The sequence below is a fragment of the Xiphophorus couchianus genome, chromosome 20 (assembly GCF_001444195.1).
Source record: "Xiphophorus couchianus chromosome 20, X_couchianus-1.0, whole genome shotgun sequence".
Taxonomy (NCBI): domain Eukaryota; kingdom Metazoa; phylum Chordata; class Actinopteri; order Cyprinodontiformes; family Poeciliidae; genus Xiphophorus; species Xiphophorus couchianus.
Genome location: NC_040247.1, coordinates 27,349,357 through 27,374,995, shown reverse-complemented (window position 1 = coordinate 27,374,995; position 25,639 = coordinate 27,349,357). Strand labels below are relative to the sequence as shown.

Below are 25,639 nucleotides of genomic sequence, written 5' to 3'. Positions count from 1 at the left end.
CACCACCATGTTTAGCAGTTGCTCTTCGGCTTGAAAGCCCAAACTCATATCTATTGTTTTTGTTAAATTTTGTGTTTTATTTCTTCAAAAGACTTTTGGTGGTTTACACTGACCGCTGCATATTTCAGTCACCCTCTCGGTGGAGGTTGATGATGAGACCCACTTCACTGTGGAAAGTGGCTCTGGTATTTCATCAGTTTCCAGTGGATAAATTGCTTGAGCCTTGGCAATTCCTTAACATGATCACCATTTCATCTGAGGATGGCTGTTTGTGTCACTATAATTTAAAACCTGTACATAGTTTGCTCTTCGGACAGGTCATAAAAACTAGTTTTTGAATCAGTAAAAGTAACACTGAGGTTGTGGAGGAGTTCCTGACCACTGTGGTACAGTGAGGCCAGGAATAAACCAGTTCAATTAAACTCTGACTTGTTGTTTCAGAAGCTTGTTTCTGGCTACAAAAGCCTGTTGCTAAGAGACATCTGATCAAATATTGGTGATGGCTTATGTATAATGGCGGCGTATGCATCTGTTTGACCGAATAATTATCGTTCTCACCGTGTCTGGATGAGGTGAAAACCCACAACAAATTCAAACTCGAGTTGTCCTTGAAAACGTCTGATGAGAAAAAAAGAAAAATCATGCCCAGGAGGAATGGATGTGATCTTCTGACTGGTGCTGTACGGGTGTTAGCTTTCGACTCAAGAAGCTGGTTTTATATCAAACCTTTACACTGCTTTTTTTTTGTTGTTTGTTTGTTTTTTAGAATGTGGCGACTAAGTCCAGATTACATTGACTGAGCGCTCAGAATTTCTTTATTTCTCTTGAAACTGTTTGAACTTCACTCTGGTCCCAAAAGGTTTTGCCTGCAGTCATCTCAAATTAAAGCAATTCAGTCTTCACTTCAAATACATGTCTAGGAGGGACACTTGAAGCTAAAACACCAAGTAGATTAGCATTTATTTTACTGTGCGACCTCAGCTGAAGAATGGGTTGCTGTCCCTGCTCACTGTTGCCACTGGCAACAATAACTGTGTCTTTGCACTCTGTTGTCAAACAGCAAGCCACACCCTGCAGCCAGGAATGTAGCACTGGACTCATCCATCTCTGACTGGGTTCATGATCACATGACTGCCATGCTGCAGTTCTACTGTTTTGCAAAAGAATTATTAAATGACTTGTCTGCATCTTGACTCTGTATGCAGATTTGTTTCTGCATGTTTTTCACCAAACATGGCGAAACCACCAAACTCTTGTGAAATCTGAATGTTTGTGTTTCCAGCTTCAAGTAATTAAGATTTTTTTTCCTGCATTCTCTGCACATGTGTGACTCTTTTTCCCCTTTTGTATCCTTTTCTTTCTTTCTGCAGTCGCAGTCAAGCCAGTCAACCCCCAAACCGGCACCTCAGGTCTCTACTGGGAGCACTGCACAGTTTGAGGTATCTAACATCCCTTTGTAATGTGGCTCAGCCCCAGAAAACCATTTGTTGACTTCCTGTCTGGCTGACCCCGACCTCTCCTCCCCCCCAACCCCATTATCTGAGCTGTTTCCTTTCCTGCTCCAGAACTCGGTAGTCGTGAATTGCGACATCTTTAAGAAAAGAGCGGATGCTCTTTGCTGTATTTCCAGAGAAACTGGAAACTTAGAAAATGTTTCCTCTCTCTTAATCTAAACATGTCAGAGGTGACTCCAAAACAAGCCTCAAGTGGACTAGATTTTCAAACATTGTTTGCAGATGTTAAATGTTAGAAAATGTCTATTTAAAAAAATTGATTCGTATATCGAATCTTCTGATTTACTGTCTGGCTAAAAAGTGTTTCATCAATTTATAGATTTTGTATTTTAGATTTGCCATATTGCAAAAAACATTACTGCGTTTTTCCTGGGAACACAAAGTGCTGCGTAACTGGGAGGAAAATGATAAATGACTTAAAAATTTTATACAAATAAAAATCCTTAAAGTACAATGCTTTTATATTCATCCCTCCAAGTTATGAAATTATGGAGCTACCTTTTGTGGCTACTTGGGGTTTCTCTTTAGAAGCATTGTACATATGGACACTCCAATATCTACCCATTTTTAGTCAATTTTATGGATCCCTTCTTTGAGGAATTATTAATTTTATAAATGTTATTATTACCATTCAGTGTTTTGCACTTAAGGATTGACCTGTTTTTTGCTTTGTCCATTTTCTCATTTATTCTCCTGACCAACTTCCTTACAAATTTGAAGAAAACCATTCCCATCGTATGATGCGACAGAGCAACCATGTCCGACTTGATTGTTTTACTCGCAGAACACGTTTTACACAATCTCAGACCTTAAATGTTTCTGCTTGTCTATCAACCTGAGGCTGATAGACAACCTGTGTTGTCTATCAACCTGATAGACAACAGGTTGATAGACAACCTGATGCGTGTTGTGACTTTTAGAATAATTCTATTTTTACAGGTTTTACAAAACAGACCAAAATGCAGTCCGTCAGGCAAGCAGAGTTAAAGAGTAACGTAATGCAAGGCAGCTGATTATTTATTGATATGAAGGAATAAATAGAAATGAAGGCTTGTCATAATCTGCTGTCTTAGCCAAAATCTTTCAACTCAAAAGAAAATTTCTGGTTGTTTTCTAACACACACCACCACAAGTTTAGCACTCCTCTAATCAAAGATGAACTATGGTAAATATTAAGCAGAAATGGAGATTTTCCAGTTAGTCGTGCAGTGTGACGGCGGCTGAGAGGGCTAGACCACTTCTAGCCCTCTCTCCTCCTCTCATTCTTTCCAGTATCTGACTATAATTACTGCATCAATAGCCAGAACTCTGACCATTTATTATTGGAGTTATTTACCACTGGGATCTGTCTGACATGATTCCTGGCACCAGCAAGTAGCCAGAGATCTTCCACCAATCGGACGAGTTTTACTGTCATAGCGAACAGAAAATGTTCCTGTGGTGGAAGGGTGTCCAAAGTGTGGACCACGGGCTTTTATGGACCATAGAATCATCTTGTGTGGCCCCCTCAACTCAAATGATTCACTTAATATTTTCAATGATGAATTAAAATCTTCAATTCAAAATGTAAAATGTTCGATACAAAGCAAAGTATTTATTTTTTATTAATCATGTTTCCTGCTTTCAGTTTATTTTCATCGTTAGTGCGACTGCACACCCAGTGATTTCACTCAAAAATAAACTTGGTTGGAATTATTTTAGTAAACTTGACAAAATGCAGCACAGTGACCCATATCCCATCCTTACTTCTTTATATATAATATACCAAGAAAACCTTTGTTTTATTATCTTAGCATATGTTTTTCTAAATGTAAAAATAGGCTTGTGGCTTATCCTGTGGCTTAGAAATGAAGGTAACTGTATGCCTGTCAATGTTATCATTTAGGTGAAAACAATGCTATAAAATTCTTTTCAGCTTAGAAAATGTGCTTTACTGTATTGCATTTACTTGTGGTAAAAATTTGGACACTACTGCTTCAGTGGAAAGCCCCTGTTAGCTTAAACTCTGAGTCTATTCCCTGACTCTCCATACTAAGACTGCTTTTACTTCAGATAATTCAGTACTGGTAACTACCCAACATGCCCTAGATAGCAAAAACTGGTACATGTAAGACATTTTATCCACATTCTGGTTGTTGTCTTGCACATTAACCTAGTAAATATTACACAAAAGTAAGTTTTGAAGGAACCAGATCTTTGGTTGTGTATTAAAAACTGAAACTTTTAAAATTAGAATTAGAATGGCAGTTTAGCATTTCAGTTTTCTGATCCACTTCCCCATACTTGGTGCATTGCAGAAGGCACCTTCAGGATCCACCATGACCACAAAGCCTGGGGTAGTTACCATGGCAGCGGGCGGGGCCACAGGGAGTGGTGTGACAGCAGGAACAGCTGCTAAAGCTGGAACTACAGGAAAGGATTCGCCTAAAGCCAAACCAGAGGTAGATGGATGCTGGGCGCCGGGCTTCAAAATAAAAGTTGAGGGCACTTTTGGGCTGTTTGGTGTAACATCCTGCACCGCTTTCTCCTTTTGGTCTGAACACTTGGTGTGCTCATGAAGGGAACCTGGAATTTCTTGTTCACTGGCTTCATCTCTTTACCATTTACTCCTCTTTATGGTTTGGGCTGCATGTCCTCATCTCACACAGGAGTCAGAAGCTTATCACTCGCTGTTTCATTTTTAAGTGGGACCTCACAACTCATATTCTCGTAACTTTCCACTTGATGGGAATACTCTTTCCTCACTGCCTGGCTGACCTCATGAATAACTTTCTCAATCTTTCTTTACACACACTGGCTGATGACTAACAGTGAGCTGGTTGGTGCTACTGTCAACAGCTGGGACTAATATAATGTCAAACGTTGCAAAGTCATGGACTGTACTTGTTTTCGCTTCTCTTTTGTTTAGTTTTATTAGTAAAAAAAAAGCTCCATCACTGATGAAAGGTCAAATTTCTTGAAAAGTTGAGCCTGAATCCATCCAGAGCTGATGATAAAATACAACGCCTTGAAATGTATTCATTTAGCTTGATTTTGTTTTCTCTTTTTTTTTCTAACCAAAAACTTTAATTTGAAAGTTGATTACAAATAATCCATTTTAAACTCTTTTTTTTTATAACATATTAAAATGTTAATGGGGTGGAACACACGTATTCAGTCTCGTATTACTATTGTATTCCCAAGTAGAATCCAGTGAAACAAAACAAAATGCCTTTGGAAGTCACGTAAATTTACCTGCATGTAGTTTAATCTCGGTATAAATCCAGCTGACTAAGGAACACCGTAACAAATCCGGCCTTTATGCAAGATTGGCAGGAAGGAAGCCGATGTTGAAAGAAAACCTTTGGAACCTCCTGTTTGCACCGAGGCGTGTAGGGGACACAGCAAACATTTAGAGGAAGGTCTGGTCAAGAAGACCAAAATAAGAATCCTTTGCAGCAAACATCTTAGATCAGCGGTGTCAAACTCATTTTTGTTTCGGGCCAAATCAAGATCATGAATGCTCTAAAAGGGCCTGTTGTGCCAGAATGTATTGATAAAACCCATACACAAACTGTTAAAATATCAATGAATTCTTAGAATTAAATAATATTATTGAACATCTTTCCAGTCCCTCCAGGATTCCGTGATTCTTTTTGTGATTTTTGTAATAAAGATCAAAGTGTTTGTGGTACTAATTTGGAAATATTTGCGCTTATTTATAACAATAAATGCGACTTTTTGTTACTCGCTGTGTAGATTATGGTCTATAATCTGACATCAATTAAGACTGAGGCATACATAATCTGCAAATTATGTATTAGCACAAAAAAGTGTGGGGATTTGTTGATTTTGTGTGCATTTCCATGATAATTCTCAAAATACTGGAGGGACTGATTGATATAATTTGGCAGTAAATAGATCAAAACTACATTGATTTGATTGAAAACATAATATTTAAGCACACGCAGCGTTTAGTCTAGAATCTAGAAGGCCACATAAAAAGCTACGGCGGGCCGGATTTGGCCCACGGGCCTTGAGTTTGACACATGTGTCTTAGATACATGACAGCCACAGGGTTGGCAGCATCATGCTTTGGAGACGGTCTTCAGTCCAGAGAAAAAGAAGCTAAACTGTATGTTCGTCTTCCAGCAGCATGGCCCTACAGCCACAGCTTTGATGAAACGGTATAGATTAGCATATTTATATGTGCTAAAATGGGCTAGTCAAAGTCCAGACCAACGTCATGTTGGGGAATCAATGGAAAGATTTAAAAACCGATGTTCTCAAACACTACGTATCTAATCTGAGTGACCTTGGGCTATTTAGAAAAGAGGGTTTGATGGAGATACATAGATAGACCTTCTGCTGTATTTGAAAAACATACTCTCTCATTCCAGTTTCACATCCATGCACTTTTTGTGTCAATCAAATCAAATGAAAGACATTAAAGTTTGTGTTTGCAAGGTGACAAAATGCAGGAACATTTCTGCAAGGTATTGTATTGATAACTCTTTCAGTTTCCTTAACACCTTCAAAGTCTTCCTCATGGACTCCTCACTTATTTGCTCGAGAATGAAAACTTTGGGTTTTTGTGTTGTCACTTGGCTACGTGTTTGTAGGCTTCTCTGGGCTCTCAAGTCAAAGCCTCAGTCCATCCTCCTGCTGCTGGAACGGCTGCCACCACAGCAGAGACCAAACCTAAAGACACAGCTAAGGTAGACTCCGCTATCAGTCCGGGACGGACCAGCTGGGATGCATCATGCCTTTTAAGGACGTCTTTCCTTTCTCTCTTCGTTTCTTTCTGCTTCTTTGAGTTGCAGAGTTTTACATGGTTTGGTTTCTGTCTTTTTAACTGGAAACATCATCTTTAAACCTGGTTGTTGGAATTTTCTTCTTAAGCTTCTTTGATCTCCGTTAAACGTCGACTTTGATCTCTTGGGGCGGTGTGAGTGACCTTGAATCTTTGCTCTCCAGTTCTTTGCCCAGCATGCCTCCACTTGTTCTCCCATAACATGACACTCATCTGCAAACCACAGTCACTCTGAGGAACTGAATAACAAGGAGAGGTGTACGTTTTGTTTTGTTTTTACTTCTACCCTTGCATCACTTTCCTTTCTCATCTTTTGACCTCACAAAGCTTGGAGGAGACTTTTCCTCTCTCTGGATGTCGGGGACTTGTTGTCCTGCCACCTGTGTGTTCGTCACGTGTAATGCACAGTTTACATGTGCACACTGGACCTGTAAATTAGTTACGTCTCTTGCATTTTTAGAGCACAACTGCGACCACAACAGTCCAAGCCGATGCCGGTAAAACGTCCAAGCTAGCTGCAGCAGCTGCGGCTGGAAATGTTTCAGCTCAAGCGAAGAAGGAAGACACTAAGCCAGCACAAACGAAGGTAGACGATCATAATCCGAACTACGACAGAGGCTGCCTGAAAAGAATATGTCATCATCTTGCAATCCAGAAAGATAACATTTGCTTCAGATTGCAATCGACTGTCTGGGCGAAGAAGGCTTTTTCCTTTATGACGCTGATGATAATCTACGTTGCAGGTGCAGGTGGAAGTTCCTCCCACGACAGCCAAAGCATCAGCAGCCAAACAGGTAATGGCGCTTTGAATCGCTATGTGTGTGTTTGCTTTGTGAAGCACGTTGCTCGCTTGCTGCATGCTGAATTGTCGCCTGCGCAGGCCCCTGCTGCGGATCCGCTCGATACCCTGAGCAGCACGCTACCCTCGGCTGATTCTGTCGCTCCCTCACGGCCCGCTTACACAGGGCCGGAGGTCGTAGAGGTACAGCATGGGCACAGCTTTTGCATGCATTTGATCATCCTGTTAATTGTTGATTTAAAAAAAATTAACGCATACTTGCATGGCTCTGCTACGTGTAATTGTGTGGTGCACGTTCCTTAGCATGACACCTTTGAAACAGTCGAGAAGTGTGGAGAAAGAGACGACACGCTGCCTCCGGGATACAGATGGGGAGAGATGGTCAGTTTGCTGCTTCTTGCTAAGGCTTTGTTTGCTCTTCAGCTTTTTCCTCTGCATGCGTCTTTCATGTCTGCTTTCATGAACATTCGCTAAGAAGCTTTCACACTAATGAATCAAACTTAGCCAGATTTATAGAACTGAACGGCTTGTTGACTAAATTACATCATTTTTACACTAGAGGTGGGCAAAGTACTCAAGTAAAAGTAGCACTACTTCAACATATTCTTACTCGTGTAAAAGTCAAAGTAGCTCTCGGAGAAACTACTCAAGTAAAAGTAAAACATTTAGGTATTTTCTTTAATCTAAGGGATGCAGGGGGGGAAATGACACCTGTACGCCATGTTCCAGCCTAGAGTCACTGTGATCAGAAAATGTGACAAAAAGCACCTGAAGGCAACTGACGCATTCAAATGCATACTTAAGTTAATTATTAGAAGTCTTTGCATGTGTGACAAGACGTTCATGTCCCTTTTCAGACATAGTCATCAAATTAGAGATGTATTTGTGTGTAATAGTTTGTGTATGAAAGGTAATAAGGTGTTGCATTTACACTTAGGAATACGTAAGTGCTACTTTTGTTTTGTTTTGTTTTTTTGGTGGAATTCCTGAAATAAATTTACCATCGCCAATAGATGTTTGTACTTTTCATTATTGGATATTTCACAAAAAAATCTAAAAGTCTTTATTATTATTATTTTTTGCATCAATAGAGCAAAATATATATAAAACTAATCTATAAAATCTATAAAACAGATTAATATATAATCTGTCAAGTCATATTGACAAATTAGTTTATAACATTTAGAAGTATCAGAAAGTTGCATCAAAAGAATTAATTTTGTTTGCCATTTGTCTAGTATTTTTTTAAGAGGCTAACAATCTAGACAGCAACAATGGTGTTGCACTTTCACATTGACTAGGCGGATTTAATTGTCACAGCTACCGTTTACATAAAACACAACACAGCAGAAGGTACTTAGCAACCATACAGGAATAAAAATAAGATATGAAAATCAATTAAATACTTAAAATCATCCAAATGTTAGACCCAGGTCACAAAACAACATTAGATGCAAAGATTATACTAAAATATATTTGTATGGTTGACTTCTGAAAACCCGGACCTCCGTAAAAGGGGATTTTATGTCTAAAATCTTCAAGTGGGGATAACTGTGGAATCATTAGGCCTCCAGGCTGACATACTCTGAATGTCTAAATTGTTTTGCCTCTTTATTTCTGTCCTAATATTGAAACATGTATCCTTGTCTTCTCTTTATTTTTAGCCTCCAGCCCCTACAGATGCAAAACCCAAGGATGTTCCTGTAAGCAACCCTTTCAGTACCGCCCTGTGTCGGAGCTACAGCTTCCCGAACTCTGAACTCTATAATTAAACCCAGAGAAAGATCGGAAACTTACTCCTGATACATATTCCTACATGTGAAACCAAAAGAAGCCACACATACACACACACACTCGTGCATGTTTACTGTTTCCACTGTATGAGCTGCAGGTTCCTCTGCTGCTGCATTGCACTGCTACGTGTTGGCTTGGCAAACAGCTCGGAGTCGGATCTACCTCCTCATTTTGGAACTAGTCGATTCATGTCGAGCAGAACGCAGCACTTATATAAATATGTGTGCGTGTACAAGCACATGCAGTACGCCGCACACGCTTGCAGCAGCGCCTCAGCTGTAGTTTAATATTTGCTCCCTCTCAGCACACCCACTCCTACATCGACCTTCTCCCACTTTATTCAGAGGTCACGGTTCTTTGGTTCGTCTGTAATCTCCGTCCAGCCTGATAACATTCCTGGGATTTTAGTTTGCGTTTATCTCTGAGTTGATAAAACGGCTCGAGTTAATGTCCCAAGTGTTATATTAAAAACATTCAATTGTGACTTTTTTTTTTTCTCTTTGTGGAATGTGAGGAAGGGTGTGTCTGTACTTTTTCCTCAGTGTGGGTACATACAGTCTGGTTTGCATTATGTTTCCTTTAGCTTGTGCCATCTAGTGGAGCATTGCATGGTTGTTCTAGAGAACTAATTTGGGCATTTTAGTAAATAAAGATGTGATATTTAACATTTCTGTTTTTCTTTTAACGTCAGAAACCACTGAGCACAGACGAAGCGCTGGATTCCCTTTCGATGGGTTTTACATCCGCTGCTCCATCGGCGCCCAAGAAGCAGGAAGTGAGTGTTTTTCTTTTTTGTTGGCATTCAGCTGTTAGTCCACCCTTTCCGTAAAACCCAGTGTGCTCAAAAGAGCATCTTATGCTTATCTGTGTCAGAGAGCAAAAGAATTTGTTTCCCACAAAGTTTTTCACATTTTATAATTTCAAGCTATAAATTCTAATCAGTCACTTTATTTGACATACAAACACAAATTAATGCATAATTGTACAGTGGAAGGAAAATAACATTTTTAATAACAAAGTTGAAAAGTAAGGCTTGCAGTTATGTTCAGCCTGTCCCAACCAAGACTGGGTGAAGCCACTTTTCCTCGTAATTACCGCTGCAAGTTTTTTGGTGTACGTTTTCCAGCTGTGCACCTCTATATCAAATGCATTAAAAAAAAAACATACCTTTAAAACATCATTATGGTATCATTACAGAAGATTGGAGGTTTTATTCTGGGTTTGTATTGCAGAAAGCTGCTGCAGCTCCTGCAGCTGCTCCGCCTGCTGATAAGAAAGCCAGGATGGACAAAACCTCAGATGAGTTCTCATTGGACGCTGCAGTTTCCTCTCTTCCCTCCAAGGTATTTTCTCACTGACGTATCCCAGCAGCAAAATTGAAATAAAATACCATGTTTGCTTTAGTAACTCGCAGCCATTGATTGTGAAATTGCTGCCTTTGCTTTTGAAAAGTAGAAGTTATTTCTAAAAGCTAGCTCTAAATCATGAGTTTCAAATCAAAATCTGTAGTTCATTTTTGGATTTGGAAATGTTGTGATTACGTTTGATAACTTTTAGACTCTCCCGATAACAATAGGAGGGCTTTTTTTTTTATATATAATGATTTTTTGGATCACTTTTCGAACTTGTAATACCAGAAAAGTTAACTTTTGTTATAAGTTGTTAGACTTTTTTTTAGTTATTATCTTGTTTACATTCAGAAATAAACATATTTTTCAAACAATCAAGTCGGACGTGGTTTCAAGAAACAAACCACCATCCATGACTTTTCTTTAAATAATTTTGATTTGGGGGCTTAAAAGGCCTTGACAAAGTTTATATATTAATTAGGGGTTAAAAAAACATTGATTTGATATTTATTTTGAATTCGATTGGACTGTTATTTTGCTCATGGATGCCAGCACATTATTAATAACACACCGAATGAACCAAATTAGTCGACCATTAGGGCGATCATAGCTCTTCTTAGCTGTAGAATAAAAATATTGATAAGACTTCCTTTGATACAAGCTGTGTGTTTGGTTTCTCTGCACTCATTTAATCTCAGGTTGTAATGTCTGTTCTTGTTAATATTATTCTGCTGTCTGTGTGATATTGTAGAAAACCGTTCCTCCTATAGCTGTGTGCCCCGCTAAGGTCAGCGCTCCGCTCAAGTCCGACAAGGTGAGAGAGAGGCACGAAGTTGAAAACCTATCTATATAGTGAATAAATGAGTCAGATTAACTCACCTTTTGCATCATGATGTCCCGTCAGCAGGGCGAGTCGATCCCTGTGGATGCTCTCGGTGCTCTGGAAGACATGTTGGGACCAGCTGAACCAAAACCGGAACCTCCCAAACTCAGGCCTGAAGACGTCGTAAAGGTCGGAGCTCAAACAGCAGCACGCCCCTGCTTATATCGCCCCTGAGCTGAAATCTGTAGCAGAAATTATTTAGTCCAAAGCAAATAGCTTTTTAAAAAAAAAGTCTTACTATAGTTTTCTCTCATGATTGCGTTAACTAACTTCAACAGGAGGCAAACATCAAGTCGGAGGTGGGTGTTCGCGTAGGAGAGAGGGAGGACACGCTCCCTCCAGATTACAGGTTTAAGAAGGAGGAGTTAAAAAACCTGCCTGCTCCTAAACCTGAGGTAGGACATGGAGAAATGTACATTACTTCTAAAACAAATGGTAAATAGTTTCTAATGGAAGAGGTGAATTTTTTTTTTTAAAAATTGCAACTCTTTTGCTCTTTGCTTTCTCTTCCGGTAGCCGACTTTGGGAACCGGAGAAGCTTTGGACATTTTATCTGGAGACTTCACAACCCCGTCAGCAGCAGCTAAAGTCCAGGCTCCGGTGGTCACGCCTTCAGCCGCTCCTGCACAGGTACGCACTATTCATGTGACAGAGATGCCCGACTCAATATTTGCAAAGTTTGGACCAGTCAAACCAATTTTAGGCAATTCCAGTTTTTCCCCCTGAGCTTTATTCAGCATCATTCAGGTACTATTCTTGCCATTAGAGAACAGTCTCTGTTTTAATATTTTAAAACACAAAAAGACACGCAATTTAAGCAAGTAGCGTCTCATTTTAAAAATACACTTCATTAGCATTACTATATTGAAGAAAGTAGGTCATGTCAACATGTTCCATGACACAGAAGATGGCGACTCTAAAAGGTTAAATATAAAAACTTTGCTACAGACGTCTCTATAAATTATAAAAGTTGCTTCCTTACATTTCTTGGTTCATCTCCGTTTTTCAATGTTTTCTCACTTCTTCGCCGATGTCGCTTGTTGTTGCAGAAAGCGCCCCCTGCTGTCAAGAAAGCGCAAGCAGAAAAAGGTCCTGCTGACCTCTCTCTGGAAGCTGCTGTGTCCGCTGGCAGTGCGCAGGTACAGTACACCTGTTTCACCAAAAGGTGTCACCAGATTAACTCACTCATTCGTAACTATTTTTTTTTTTTTTAAAACGGTTAGGGTTACATTGACAGATTTGTCAATGGAAAAATTGTCAGTTATTTTAGGAGTTTACTGAAGTTAACTGGTTTGTTAACTTTAGTGGAGGATTTAACTTCTTAACTTGATGTCTGATGTGCTATTTTTTTCCCCCCATTTAAAATAAATGTCATGTTTTTTGTCTCTTAGAAAGTGGAGTCCTCTGGAGTTCCTCCTGTTTCTGGGAAGAAGCCTTCAGCAGGAAAATCTGGCCCCGTGGATAAACCAAGTGATCAGGTGCAGTGGCAAAAAGCTTTTATCCTTTTTTTTCTCTCTCTCTCTCTTTGCCCTTCATTTTCCACTTCCCATCTTGCTTCACATTTGCACAGGAGAACCTTTTGATATGGGATCAATATTAATAGATTTTCTTGTCTCTCCTCAGGGCGGCAAAATGTCTCTGGATGCGCTCAGCGCTCTCGTTGACACTCTGCCAGAAGACAAACCGAAACCAGAACCTCCCAAAGTCAGGCCTGAGGATATTGTCTCGGTAAAAAAAAACCTACTGAATGCTCCTAAGCTTTTTGATGCCACGCAGGACGATCTCTGTGTTGCTTATGTATCCTTTCCCTTTTTATGTTTGCAGGAAGGCAAAGTAAAGGAGGAAAAGGGCGTGCGGGTTGGAGAGAGGGAGGACACACTTCCCCCGGATTATAGGTTTAACAAAGAAGAGCTCAAAAACTTGCCCGCTCCAAAACCAGAGGTTAGACACTAAACAAATCCAATCTGAGGGAGTTCAGATTAAAACACCTGCCTCAGACGATGCTCAATAACTTCAGATAATCATGGATCAGTGTCATATCAAGTGAAGGAATCTTCTCTCTGTCCTTTAGCCCAAAATTGGGACTGGTGAAGCTCTGGACTTTTTGTCTGGAGACTTCACAACCTCGTCTTCAGCTGCTCCTGTCCAGGCTCCAGTTGTAAAACCCTCAGCTCCTCCAGCACAGGTATACCACAGATACACCTGTTCAGTGGTCAGACATTAAATTTAGTCCTTTTTTAAAAAAAAATAATTTGTCTGCAAGTAAAAGAGATAAGTTGATTAACATGTAGGAAAATTTCTAGGGTTATCTTGGAGGCAGATATGTGTTTTTTTTTCTCCAGCATTATATTATTTGTTTATATACTTGTATGAACTGAGGGAAGTATCAAAACATGGATTTGCAAAATATCACACTTTCCATTCTCTGTTGTTTTAAACAGTTTGTAAATATATCTTTTTTTTTTTTTTTTTTTTGTATTTTTAGGCAAAAGTGGAGGATTTGGCTGCTTTGGAAAGTCTTGATTTTGTCGCTCCATCTAAAGCGTCCGGAGTCCACGCACCTGTTCCTCCCCCTGCAAAGAAAACTCCAGAGGTAAAAATCTAAACTAAACTACCTGTGATCTCACTAGAGATGACCCCATGAGGGGTTTATAAACCCACATACACATCTAAGTTCTTTAGAAACTGGCGTTTCTTGATCCCAGTCGCATATTTCCTAAAAATCAGTTATATTTTTGTCTTTGAAAACTCATTAGCTTAAAGGCTCCGCAAGTTATACTCTGCATTTCATCTGTACTGCATTGGTGCTGTGATTGAGACATTCTGAACATGTTTTTTTTGTTTGTTTGTTTTTTCTGAGTGACAGATATGTTGTCCAAGACATCTTTTTTTATTTTTTTTTTATTTTACACATTTATTTAACTCTGCTCATGCGACCCCAGTTGTCAGTAAACTCACCACAGGCTACAATAAAACAATTATTTTAAGTTAGGCAGTTAACTGAAATGCTAGGCTAAGTTTAGGATGTTTTCTGGGGTTTTTTTTTTTGCAACCTAGTTTCCGCTTATTGTGAGGAAAAGATGATTGCCTGCTTCATAAATGTAGCGCTTTACTCTGAACAGCATACACTTGAATAACTAGTGTTTCAGCTGCCCTTTCCCTCCACCAGGGGTCAGCAGACAGCAGCTATTTACACCCTGTAGGGTTGAGCTTCATAACTTTGGCCATAAGTATCAGAAAACCAAGCAGTTTTTAAAAAAAAACTATAAACAGATTTATAACATTCATTTCTCGGTGATGCATAAATGTGAAATGTTTTTACAGATATATCTTAGTTAAAATTATTGCCATTTTTAGTGTAGCAATAGAACAGGTCATGTAGATTTTGTGACTCAATGCAAACTTTATTTAGGACTGTAAACGTTTCTCTCCAACCCTGGGGACAGTCAGACCAGGAGCTGCAGCATCCAATACAGTCTCCTTTGACTCCAAAGTAATTGTAAAAGGTAAAACTCTTAGCTTGTAAATGGAGAACCCAGATTTGTTCCATCAATAAAATATTCTCAGACAGCAGAACGGTGTGGATCAGCAATGACCGATGACTTGTGGTCTTCATCTGATGTCCCCCTTTCAGACATGACATCTCCGTTCAAAGATTACAACAATCAACGATATAGTTTCCAATTATAACGTTCTTCTAAAACCTTTCAAAGTTCTCCAGTCGATACGTGCTACAGTGTGCGTCTTTTGTGTGTTTGTGCAGAAGACTGTCCAGAAGAAACCAGAGCTAGCAAAGGTAAAGCTGGCGGTACAAACCATGTTTTTGTTTCTTCTTTTATTTTTCTTCTACTTTGTTCCAATTTCAGTTTGGAGGTGTCATTTCCTCTCTCTTTCCTTCCTCTTCAGGGGGACTCCATCTCTCTGGATGCTCTCAGCGCTCTTAGCGACACACTTCCAGAGGACAAGCCAAAACCCGAGCCCCCCAAACTCCGACCTGAAGACATTGTCTCGGTAAAGAGCACGCAGATGCACACGTTTTTGTTTTTTGTTTTTTGAGGATGTGCACATTTTTGAGGTGTGATTACTAAATTGAATGATTCCTTTTGCGTTCTTCTTCTTCTTGCAGGTGGGCAAAATCAAGAAAGAGAAGGGTGTGTTTGTGGGTGAAAGAGACGACACGCTGCCTCCAGAATACAGGTTTAACAAGGAAAAGCTTGAGAAACTGCCCGCTCCCAAACCGGAGGTGAGACCGAGAACATTTTACCTTCTGGTACCTTCAGGTGTCATTTTTTGTTATTAACCTGGTTTTAGAGTGTGTTAAGTTTTTCTTTTCTTTTTTTTTTTTTTTCCACCAGCCCACCATGGGAACCGGAGAGGCTCTGGACATTTTGTCAGGAGATTTCACATCCTCCTCTGTAGCTCCTGTCAGCCAGGCTCCTGTCGGCCTCCCATCTGTCCCTCCAGCACAGGTACGCAGCGGCGCAGTGTAATCACAGCTGCTTAACTCAGAAATTGACTCTCCTTAGTAAAGACTGTGTCGCTCCATCGTTCTCAGTCGTCTGGTGCCGCCCTGAAAGCCTTGGCGGGAGATTTCGTTGCCTCCTCTGCAGCTCCGTCTGTAAAATCTGCACCTTTCGCTGCAGCGGATGCCGACATACCGGTAAAGATCCACCGCGAGCCAAGCCTGTTTTAGATCTCGCAACATCCAGGAATTAGAAATCAAACTTTCCGTTTCCTTTCTTTCTCTCGTGGACTCAGTTGCCGGCAGAAGCGAACAGCGCCCTCGACGTTCTGTCCAACACGCTAAAGGACATCGCCCCCGCTCCGCAGCCTGCCCCCGTTCCCGCCAAGGCCGTCGTCAAGGTAAGTCCTCCGGCAAGTCCTTAAACTTTCAGACGACAGGGTCACCATGTCGCATCGCCTTCTTTGACGTGTGTCTGCTCTGTCGTTGCAGGAGAAAAAGATCGTCGAAGAAAAGTTGACTAAGATGGGAGAGAGAGACGACACTCTGCCTCCGGAGTTTCGGCCAACTAAGGAAGACCTGGAGGTAAAATGATTGAAACTGCAGCTCAGTAATGTCTTCTTTTAAGTTAACACGGTAAAGACACAATCATAGGGGTTGTTTTTATTTTATTTAATTTTTTTTGAGGTTTTGTGTAGATAAATTAGTAATGGTTCCCTTAGTAGAAATATGTCATATCAGCTTTATTTACATTACTCCCTGTATGTAACTAACTGAAAATGTTAGATTTTTGCCATTGTTTGCGAAGCCAAACATAATCCATATTACTAGGCTGAAATGTTGTTGGTTGGTCCACATCATCAGATTATCAGGACTCTATTGGAAAAACTTTAAAATCCCTAGAAGATTAGGAAAGCGACCGGATATGACATCTTGAAAGCTTTTGCAGAAATGGTCAGAAGCATCTGTGTTGTTATGTAGCACATGTGTTGTGTTATGTAACACAGGACAGTTAGGTGAAAAAAAATCATTTCCAAGCACTGTTATTTTGAAAATCACAGAGTCAGGTGGGATAATATTGTTCACTTTGAATCTTACGTGCGTCTTGTTCATTTTAAAGAAACGGCCAGTGGATAAAGCTGCAGCAAAACCCAAGCAGGTACACATTTTTCAATAATATATTAATAACAAAATATAAATCATCACGTGTTGATAAATGCAGAAAGATTTTTATTCCCTGCTCTCTCGCTCTTTTTCCTCCTCCACCCAGCAGGAGTCTATGGATGACCAAACCGCCTTGGACCTGCTGTCTGGGGATTTCTCTGCACCTCCTCAGGATTCTGCTCCGGTCAACACGGCCACAACAAAACTGGAGCCTCCTGTGCTGGACGCAAAACCACAGAAGGTCACAGGAAAATGAAACTCTACTTGATTTATTTCTAATGACCCACACTTCCTATAGGTTTTATTAGAACGTGTTTTCTGTAAATTTCATCAAATCTTGTGTTTGTCTGAATTAAACCTTGTTACTGAATTTATTTTTTTTTCCCATGTTTTTAGCCCATGGCTGCTCCTGTCCTGGACTCCCTGGCTGACACACTGACCCCAGACGCCATGAAGGCCAAATCCAAAACAGACAAGCCGAAGGTAAAACTGAAATGTGGTCATTAATATGAAACACAACGCCATTTAGAAATGATATCGAACGCTTTTAAGAAACTACTACTGGAGGTTTGAGCCAATTTAATTTAACGTTATTCATTGGAGAAAACTCGCTGGCAGTTGCTGCGTCACCACCACTAGGAGCAGTGTGAACATAACCAGTCTGTCAACTTTGTTGCAGGGCAAGAACAAGTCAAAGTCAAAGTCTAAAGTAAGCTACGCGTCTAGAGCATGGAGCCCAGGTTTAAGGCTCGACTTTTCACACTCTAGCCTCATTCAGCCAAAGCATTTTAGAATTGCACATGTTTTAATCGCAAAGCTCCCGCAAGCCAGGGCAAAAAGCATCCGACTTTTGCAACAGGCCTCTAGGTTAACTGCAGCGTCTCCTGAAAGCTGAAGGTAGTTGCTACTACAAAGGCATAAGAGCACGCTTCTGCACGGCTCCTTTCACCTGACAACAAACAAAAAAGATAAATAAAAGTGAAAGAAACAAGAAGACAGAAAATATCATATTCAGGCTGCTTGGAATGATGTCACCAAAAATGTTCACCGGCCTCTTTGGCCTCTTTGGGAATGGATAAGCTGCTAACATCGTTGGAAACGATGTTAGCAGCTGGTTTTAATAGAAGATGTTAAAGTTATTTTAAATTATTATTCTAATTGAAATTGATGACAAATGTCTGGATTATGAGTGCTTAAGATGCCAAACACCAAACACATATGGGATATATTTTTATTTGTAAGTGAAAATGAAAAAATATATAAATACAGAAAAAATATATATATATCTTTTTTCTTCCTTTGTGCTTTTGGAGGGCACACTAAGAGCAAATGTGATAATTACACAATGTAGAATTTTTTTTAACTTTAGTAAATATTTCTCATATAGTAAAAAAAAAGGTGAATCTTGCCAGCGGCATTTACACGATGCAGCCGAGAATTCAAAGCATTTTTATTTCCCGTTGATTTAAAAGTGGCTTTCTGCGTGGCTTTTCTTCATCATTGATTTAGTACTTCATTTGTAGCTGCAGTCTTTTCTTTTTTTTTTGTTCCCTTTTTGGCAAAATCTTACTTTTCGTTTGCGCATGGATGACCGCGATCTGGAGTCAAATATTTGCAGCAGCAGCAGGTGTGTAGATTTGTCACATCCGCCGCCCTGTATTGCATGTTTGTGCCTGGATGCCAAACAATGGTGCTTATTCGCTCAGCGCATGAGACACTAGGATAGAGCAGGTGCAAGCGATAAGCGATGTGCGAGCTTTTCGGAGCTGAAAGCGGGTTATCAAGCAAAGTCTTCGAGAACCAGAGTATTTGTAAAATTTCTGCATGCCAAAATGTTCCCTCCTTTTTTTTTTTTTGTTTTTCATGGTTTCACAATAACTTCCACACAGAAACAAGACGCCCAACCTGCCGCTGATGTGCTCTCGGCTCAGCTGAGCTCGGATGTTGTGCCCACGTCTACAAAGAAGGGAGGCAAGAGCTAGTTCACTTGGTGAGATGCGCTCCCATCTTTCACAAAGCAGACGGTTTCACCTGACGACCGGCACGTGCTGACCGCCTGTTTCATCCTTTCGCAGGTTGTGAGTGGAATTCCTCCGCCAGACCACAGGGACACATCAGTGAGGGAGCTGCTTTTCGGATTTCGATTCTATTTTTCTAGCTCATCAAGAATGTCTAGTAGTTGACCGACAGACTTGAAAACTTGCTCCAAAAAAAAAAAAAAAAAAAAAAAAAAGAAAAGAAAGAAAAAGCCCCACACGCAAACATATCTGCGAGCACCGACTTATTTCTACGTTTTCCGTTAAAAGATGTCAAAAAACCTTCTTGGTTTCTGTCTTTTGGGGGGGGGGAATGGAACTGAAGAGACTTTTAACATCAAAATGGGTCGACAGAACGAGAGAGAACGAAGAAACTGTTTGGAAACAAACGCAGGAAACCTTTAACCTTAAAGTCCTGCATCTCAGCTGGCGTGACACCTGAACGTCGTGAGGCAACACTTGCGTACGCTTAGGTTGTGTGGGAGCACTGCGGGGCGAGAGTTTTGTGTTGGGATGTACGTATGTGCAATCTTGATGTACACGGAAAAAGCCAAGTTGCCTGTCAAGTTATGGTTGGATGCTATGGAGAACACTAGCGTACAGCTCTGTGTGTGTGCGTGTGTGTGTGTGTGTGTGTTTTAACCAGTGCGTCGTTTACATGTTTAGGACGTCCAGGAGGTGTCGAGCTTATTTCTGTACCTTGGAGCTTTTTGCAAATTCTTCTTCTGTTTCTGCAAACAAATGTCTGTTTAGAGAAGGGTATTTTAGTATGTTTCTTATTATGACAAAAAAAACAAAAAAACTTTGGCATTCACAAGTGTACTTAGTGAACTGATACGTTTACAATGTTTGTGAAGTGCTGTCGTTCATATGCTGTAAAAATGGGGGAAAAAAGACTTTTTGCTCTTTTGAGAAGAACACTGTTTAATTTACAGAGGGTTGCTTCTTTTTTTTTCTAACCAAATAAATCATATTAAAGAAAATGCAAACCTTAGAATCATTACGTTTGACATAATTTGTGCCAAAACGTGAAATTAAAGCCAACATGAAAAGTCTCTTCATCTAACAATGCTAGTGACAAAAAATAAATACAAATCAGGAACAAAAACCAAAACTGGTCCAACGGAAATGTGTATCTTTAGAGCCGTAAGGAACAGAATCTCCTTAAATGCAGCTTTCTCTTCTGTGGGTTTTTCTAAATGCCGTTGAAGCAGCCCGCTTCCTCTCGACTCCAGTGGGTTTTAAAGCGAATGTCTTTGTCTCAAATATTGTAATTTCACAGATTCTCAAGCGTTTGTTACATCTTTGGAAAAATACCATAAAATAAAGAAAAGAAAAACTCACCATGCGAGGAAATTTTGTTTGACTGGAATTATTGAAAGAAAGAGAAATCTTGTTTTTCCTGACCTATAGAGGATTTAAAAAAAAATATCCAAACGTTACAAAAAAAAAACAAAAAACATGCAATATTAAGATTTCAGGTTTTGGTTTTTTTATTATTAGTTTGGCTGCCCAAATAATGTATTAAAATGAAAGAAAACGCACATCCAAGAAGCAGGTTATATTTCAGCTGAACAATTGAACTGTGGTTATATAAAAGCTTGAAGCACAAACAGGAAGCTAAAGTGTGACGGTAAAGTTTGATCTCAGTTCAAGAGGAAACTCAGATCGAAGTACTGTAAATGTGAGCAAAGAAAAGGAGAAACAAATATCAATATACAGTTACAAAAAGGTTAGTTGGAAATATAAACATAATATATTCTCAGTTTCGTCTTCAGTTAACATCAGCAACAATTAGGATTGGGCAAATTTACATGACATAATAAAAAATGCTAACACAGCAGCGCATTGTTTTCTGACATTAATCTGCACCTCAGTTAAAAACTTCATGTCCATAGTAATAAGTTTGGCATAATTAATAATTAACCAAAGCTCTCTCTGTACTCAAAACAGGGAACCGCTTCGGTCACTAAACATTTTTTGCCATACATAATTTTTTTTTTTTTCTTCTGACATGTCAGATTATTAATTTTGTATTTTACAAGCTGTTGTTAAAAGAATAAATTTGTTTTTCTGGCAAACATAAAGAGGGAAATATAGCTGCACTTTGAAAAACTGCAGACAAAGTCACTACATCCGTTTCAGGTGTACCGATCGGGCAGATGTTTTTCAGGAGCCATCATCCTCGGCCTGACGAGACATGTGAATAATTGGAAATTAAAAATAAAAATAAAACTTGCATTTAATACAACAATTTCACCAAGAAAAAGTGTTTCAAAGGACCTGCTAGGCGGTTTTTAAGTTATTGCACATGTGGCCCCGTTCGTAAACAAACTTCAAATATTCTAAAAGACTATCAATCATACACTTGTTCTAAGATATCACAAGTAAACTTTTAAAATTCTGCCTTACAAAGAGCAACTTAAATGCATAGTCGATGCGCTTTTGAAAACTAGTTTTCAAATGTTAAAAAGTAAGACAGAACAATTGCTTTAAAGTGATCTTTATGGCTGAGAGAACAAAACCAAAAAAAAGCACAAAATTTCCCCTTTTAATGCTTCATCCTCAATACTCTAAGACAATACAACATTATGGAAAATGAGCGACTCACTTTCTTTTGTAATGGTGAGGGCATCTCCGAGTCCTCATTTCTAGAAGGCATTAAAAATGAAAGCGGGTCACTTAAACTTCCACGCCAATTATTTCATTTTTGCACAACAAAATTAAATGTCCACTCCAGCTGAGTGAATTATGGGTGCAAAACGTCAGCCGGACTTACTGTTGCAGTATAAAACGGTGATGACGAGGAGCAGGAGAAGAAGGCCACAGCCTCCGGCCAGTGGGCCCAGTATGATCGGAGCACAAAACAGGGCAGGGCCTGCTAAATAAATGCTGGTTTTACCGCCTGTTTTGCTGCGCAGCTTCGCTACTATGCAGATGATATTGTGCTGTGCTTAAAGTTTGCTCTGTGTACCTGACTTATCCTTCTGGTTACAAAGACACCTGGTCGGAGTTGTTGTCTGCCTGGTGGTGGAAACCTGGATTACTGGTGGTTTTGGTGTTGCTGTAATTGGTCCTGAAAAAGGAGCAGAATTTGAGAAATGTTACTCCACACAAAATGTAGCTATCGGCTGGGGATTTGTTGGCGGTAACAAAGCGAAGCTCACCTCGAAGTTGAGTTACTTGTCCAAATGAGAGCTTATTTCCGGTGATGAGAGCAGCACAGGTGTACACTCCACTGTCACCTTTCCTGTCGAAGGACTTCACCGTTAAAACAAAGTCATCACTTTGCTTGCTTACAACGAGGTTCTTGCCGTGGTTGGGTCCAGCTATTTTTAATGCACCACCAGGAGCGAAAGACCCGATGAATTCCATGCCTGAGTCCTCCACCACTCTAAACCAGAACACAATCGTCCCCGGCGAAGGCAGCATACACATGATCTTCACCTGCTCCCCCTCTTTTACCGATTTAGGCTCACCAGCAGAATTGATTTCTGAATTGTGTAAAATGAGAACAGAAATCATTTCCTTCTGTTGTCGTGCATTCGACGCACAGCAATGACAATCATAAGAAAAATAAGATTAAATTGAACTTACTTGGACAAAGAAATAAAAGCAACAGAACTCGTATCGCTTTTTGGTCCATTTTTAACTTTTCCAGGCAACGATAGCCGTCGAAGCCGTCTCTTTGCTATTTACTGAACGCTGACGGCAGATAGTTGAGCGAGATATCAGAAAACCACGCCCCAGCTGTAACCTTCTTCTTTTCTGTGTCGAATGGGATCATTGCAGCGTGAACGCTTGCAGAGCCCTCCTGCAGTACGGTCGTGGTCTGCACGGCGTTTTGAAGTGGAGCCCACCAGATCTGCATTTCGCTCCTCTGCCTCCTGGTTTAGAGCATCAAACAGCACATTTTGATCCAAAAAAACTATTGGCACACTAACGCAGCAGTGTGTGGGCTAGAAGAAGGGGGCTGGTTTGAGGGGGGAGGTAGAAAGCGCAACTATAACTGTAAACAGTTTCTGCCCAAATCAAATGTTTCACCCTGGTTTCACGTAAAGCTGGTTGAAGTTTTCAGAATTCTTGTTTCATTCTTTTTTTTTACTCCCATTGTTGGCGTCCTTTCTTCATCTTTCTTCTGGTAAAACGTCGTAAGGGAGAATCCTTCATCATCCCATACTGACCCTAAAGACTACTCTCAGATTACCTCTGAGGTTTAGGTTATTCAAGTTTGCTGGCCTGCCGAGCACCGTGAAAACATGAGCATTAAGGCAGTTCAGCAATCCTTCCACTAAACTTTCTATTAATATGTGTGGATACCAAACACTGGGAATATTCATCGCCTTTGTGTGTCAGCAGTTTTCTCTGTGATTACGTAGGATAAAATATATATATATATATTTCAGCATTAAAAATCTTTCTTTATTGGTTGGTTTTCTTAGACACTTTCTTCCGGGTTTTCATTACCTGTGAACCACGATCATTAAACTACTTTGAATATAATATTATGTGTGCAGCAAACCTATGAGTTTCACTTTTCAGTTGATTTACTGAAACAAATTAACTTTTCAATGACATTCTCACTTGCTGAGACGGACCTGTACAGTTCTGTCTTCTGTTTTCAAATAGACGTACAGATTTATTTTCAGGGTCAAAGTTGAGCAGCATTGCCCACATTAAGCTGCGCAAAACGCCCGAACTAAACTGCGATCATTAATTATTTCAAGAAGGCGTCGCAGCAGTAAATTGTATAATTTAAACCACTAGATGGCGACAGCAACTGGGTCGCACCCGCACCGCCTGCTGAACATTTGAACGCTGAAACGACACGTTGGTGCTGCAGAATGGACTGACGCTGAAGAAAGGCGCATTGCTGCATTTCTGACCACAGACCCGTCTTGACCTCACTAGTGTTTGGACCTTTACAGCCTGCAGGATGACAAAAGTCCTGACGGCAAACCACCTTCACTGACAGCGGATGTCATGACTAAAAGATGCTGTTGACTTTGGGGTTAGAGTCTGGCAATCTGAAGCAGCGTTAAGGCGGAAAAATGTTCAACCAATCAAATTCAGCAGTTTTGAGAAACGCTCGTGACTAAAAGTCTGGATAACACGAGCTGTACAGATGTGCCCTTTAAAAAAACAACAACAACTCAAGACACAAGAAGGACCCAATCAGTATTTTTTAAGACGTAAGGTGTGTTTTTGATCTGGCTTTATTGAGGAATTCTATAAAACTAATAAAAATAATAAACTAATCCAGAAAAAATCTGAATATTTGGACCACTAGCGTCCCCAGTTTTATACAACAAGAGCACTTCATACAATAATTTGCTAAAGTACTCAAACCTCTTTGAACATTTTTCACATTGCAGGATTCACTGGATTTTAATGGGAACATTTGTTCCAGATCAACATAAAGCTGTGCAGTGAAATGCAACAGATGGCTTTTTAATATGGCCTTTACAAATAAAAGTCTGTAAAGTGTGTCGTGCACATGTGAACGGCACTGGGTCAAGACGAGCGCGTTCAGAGGTCAGGAAGGCTTCTTGCACGCCGCTGAACATTTTCTACTAGCTCAGACGAAAGCTGGCCTATAACAGTTGTGGGGAAGTGAAACTCTTCGGCGAGGGGAGACATGGCTGCCGCGGCGCAACGCGAAGCCCGCCACATTTCCTGTGCTGTGATGGAAAATAAAATAGGCAACGAGTTCTGACATCTTTTCTCACCTGTGGGTGATTTCTGTTCCACTGGTGGGAGGAGGCGAATGCCCTGGATGAAACAGCAGACAAAATAGACACATTAAATGATCACCACTGCTGTTAAGGGACTATTGCTCATTGCCTCATGACAACTGAGGATGAACATTATAAAAGTGGAAGCTATTCAGTTTCATTAAGCTTCTTTAACATCTATTTCAAATTGAACCCGGATGGAAAGATGTCTGGTTTCAGTCTTAGCAACGTTTTCAGTAAGCAGGGGATTCTGTTGATGCTCTTTTGTCGGAGGGTAGACAAAGTCAGAACGCGCTCAATTAGCCCACTTCACCTTTCCATATCTCTGTTTCAGGCGTGACTCACCCACCGAGGCGCACCTGCATGGGCTTCCCTGTCTTAGTCACGCAGGGGGGGTCTCCAAACTGAAACTCTCATATGTGAGCGCTTCGCGTTGTGGGTGACCAGGGGAAGCCGGTGAGAAAGAAACGCCGGCTCCCCGAACATGCAGGCAGAGGACCGGTTGGTGCAACATTAAAGCTTGAAGCGACTGCGGGTCGTTCCGTCTGCTTGCTGAGAACCATCCGGTGGGACGTGGAGACCAAGCAGCAGATCAAGAGGAGGAAGAAGGACTGGAGAACTCTGACAGGGAGGCACTGGAAACGTGCAGAAAGCTGGGCACACCAAAATGTCTGCGCATCTTTTTTTTTTCTTTTCTTTTTTCTGCCTTATTGAGACTTCCTGTATAAGGATTGTTCAGACTATGGTAGGTTTTTGGAACAATGTTATGCTCTCATTTTTTTTTAGACATATAAAAGCTTAAGTTTGAAATCGTAGAATGCTGGGAATGTGAATTGTAACTATAAAACACGCTAGAGATGTTATGTAGAAAAACACGTCACAGGTGGAGCAAATGCTTTAGACCTTCTGCATGTCGAGGCCCGATTCACTTCACTGATGAAGTGAAACATGAAGTCATTCATTCATTTGTTAATTCTTACATTGTGTGTGAATTGTGAGACAGTTATTTTTTGTTTTTAAGCATGTGCACTGACTGATGGCACCTTTTAAATTTCGTTGTCCTTGTGACAATGACAATAAAGATTTATCTTATCTATCTTATCTTATCTTA

At 40.3% G+C, this 25,639-nt stretch overlaps 2 protein-coding genes and 1 long non-coding RNA gene across 4 annotated transcripts in view; 1 reads left to right on the top strand and 2 right to left on the bottom strand.

The window, feature by feature from the left end:
• cast (calpastatin) overlaps positions 1–19,680 on the top strand; it is a 32,914-nt gene extending 13,234 nt beyond the window's left edge. The window contains exons 2-34 of the mRNA XM_028003563.1: positions 1,371–1,439; positions 3,812–3,955; positions 6,116–6,211; positions 6,767–6,892; positions 7,050–7,100; positions 7,187–7,288; positions 7,409–7,486; positions 8,770–8,808; positions 9,591–9,674; positions 10,132–10,242; positions 11,000–11,062; positions 11,156–11,260; positions 11,410–11,526; positions 11,648–11,761; positions 12,181–12,270; positions 12,523–12,609; positions 12,755–12,859; positions 12,956–13,072; positions 13,203–13,316; positions 13,617–13,724; positions 14,895–14,927; positions 15,038–15,142; positions 15,258–15,374; positions 15,487–15,600; positions 15,687–15,791; positions 15,890–15,994; positions 16,086–16,178; positions 16,714–16,752; positions 16,867–16,998; positions 17,154–17,240; positions 17,437–17,466; positions 18,647–18,747; positions 18,833–19,680. Coding sequence (XP_027859364.1) covers positions 1,371–1,439; positions 3,812–3,955; positions 6,116–6,211; positions 6,767–6,892; positions 7,050–7,100; positions 7,187–7,288; positions 7,409–7,486; positions 8,770–8,808; positions 9,591–9,674; positions 10,132–10,242; positions 11,000–11,062; positions 11,156–11,260; positions 11,410–11,526; positions 11,648–11,761; positions 12,181–12,270; positions 12,523–12,609; positions 12,755–12,859; positions 12,956–13,072; positions 13,203–13,316; positions 13,617–13,724; positions 14,895–14,927; positions 15,038–15,142; positions 15,258–15,374; positions 15,487–15,600; positions 15,687–15,791; positions 15,890–15,994; positions 16,086–16,178; positions 16,714–16,752; positions 16,867–16,998; positions 17,154–17,240; positions 17,437–17,466; positions 18,647–18,739 — 2,973 coding nt within the window. The 3' untranslated portion in view covers positions 18,740–18,747; positions 18,833–19,680. The remainder of the gene's footprint in view (positions 1–1,370; positions 1,440–3,811; positions 3,956–6,115; positions 6,212–6,766; positions 6,893–7,049; positions 7,101–7,186; positions 7,289–7,408; positions 7,487–8,769; positions 8,809–9,590; positions 9,675–10,131; positions 10,243–10,999; positions 11,063–11,155; positions 11,261–11,409; positions 11,527–11,647; positions 11,762–12,180; positions 12,271–12,522; positions 12,610–12,754; positions 12,860–12,955; positions 13,073–13,202; positions 13,317–13,616; positions 13,725–14,894; positions 14,928–15,037; positions 15,143–15,257; positions 15,375–15,486; positions 15,601–15,686; positions 15,792–15,889; positions 15,995–16,085; positions 16,179–16,713; positions 16,753–16,866; positions 16,999–17,153; positions 17,241–17,436; positions 17,467–18,646; positions 18,748–18,832) is intronic.
• On the bottom strand, positions 2,055–3,805 carry LOC114135901 (uncharacterized). The gene is made up of 2 exons (XR_003593679.1): positions 2,412–3,805; positions 2,055–2,355 (listed from the first exon to the last, which is right to left on the bottom strand). It is a non-coding gene; the product is annotated as an uncharacterized LOC114135901 (long non-coding RNA).
• A 592-nt stretch (positions 19,681–20,272) lies between the features above and the next one.
• On the bottom strand, positions 20,273–24,108 carry cd8a (CD8a molecule). Of its 2 annotated transcripts, none has more exons than XM_028003571.1 (6): positions 22,391–24,108; positions 21,961–22,287; positions 21,768–21,869; positions 21,573–21,674; positions 21,405–21,444; positions 20,273–20,983 (listed from the first exon to the last, which is right to left on the bottom strand). In XM_028003571.1, the coding sequence occupies exons 1-6, from the start codon at positions 22,437–22,439 to the stop codon at positions 20,935–20,937; spliced, it is 669 nt and encodes a 222-aa protein (XP_027859372.1). In that variant the 5' UTR covers positions 22,440–24,108; the 3' UTR covers positions 20,273–20,934. The 2 variants fall into 2 exon arrangements, with proteins under 2 accessions (XP_027859372.1, XP_027859373.1); XM_028003572.1 differs by having other exon boundaries at positions 21,573–21,671; positions 22,391–24,107.
• Positions 24,109–25,639: the final 1,531 nt, after the last annotated feature.

Bases quoted from the DNA above. Each gene is read 5' to 3' on its own strand.
- cd8a (XM_028003571.1), bottom strand. From the start codon at position 22,439: ATGGACCAAAAAGCGATACGAGTTCTGTTGCTTTTATTTCTTTGTCCA. The intron at 21,445-21,572 runs GTAAGTCCGGCT...AATGCCTTCTAG, and splicing joins CACCGTTTTATACTGCAACA to AAATGAGGACTCGGAGATGC. The intron at 20,984-21,404 runs GTGAGTCGCTCA...ATGTCTCGTCAG, and splicing joins CCTCACCATTACAAAAGAAA to GCCGAGGATGATGGCTCCTG.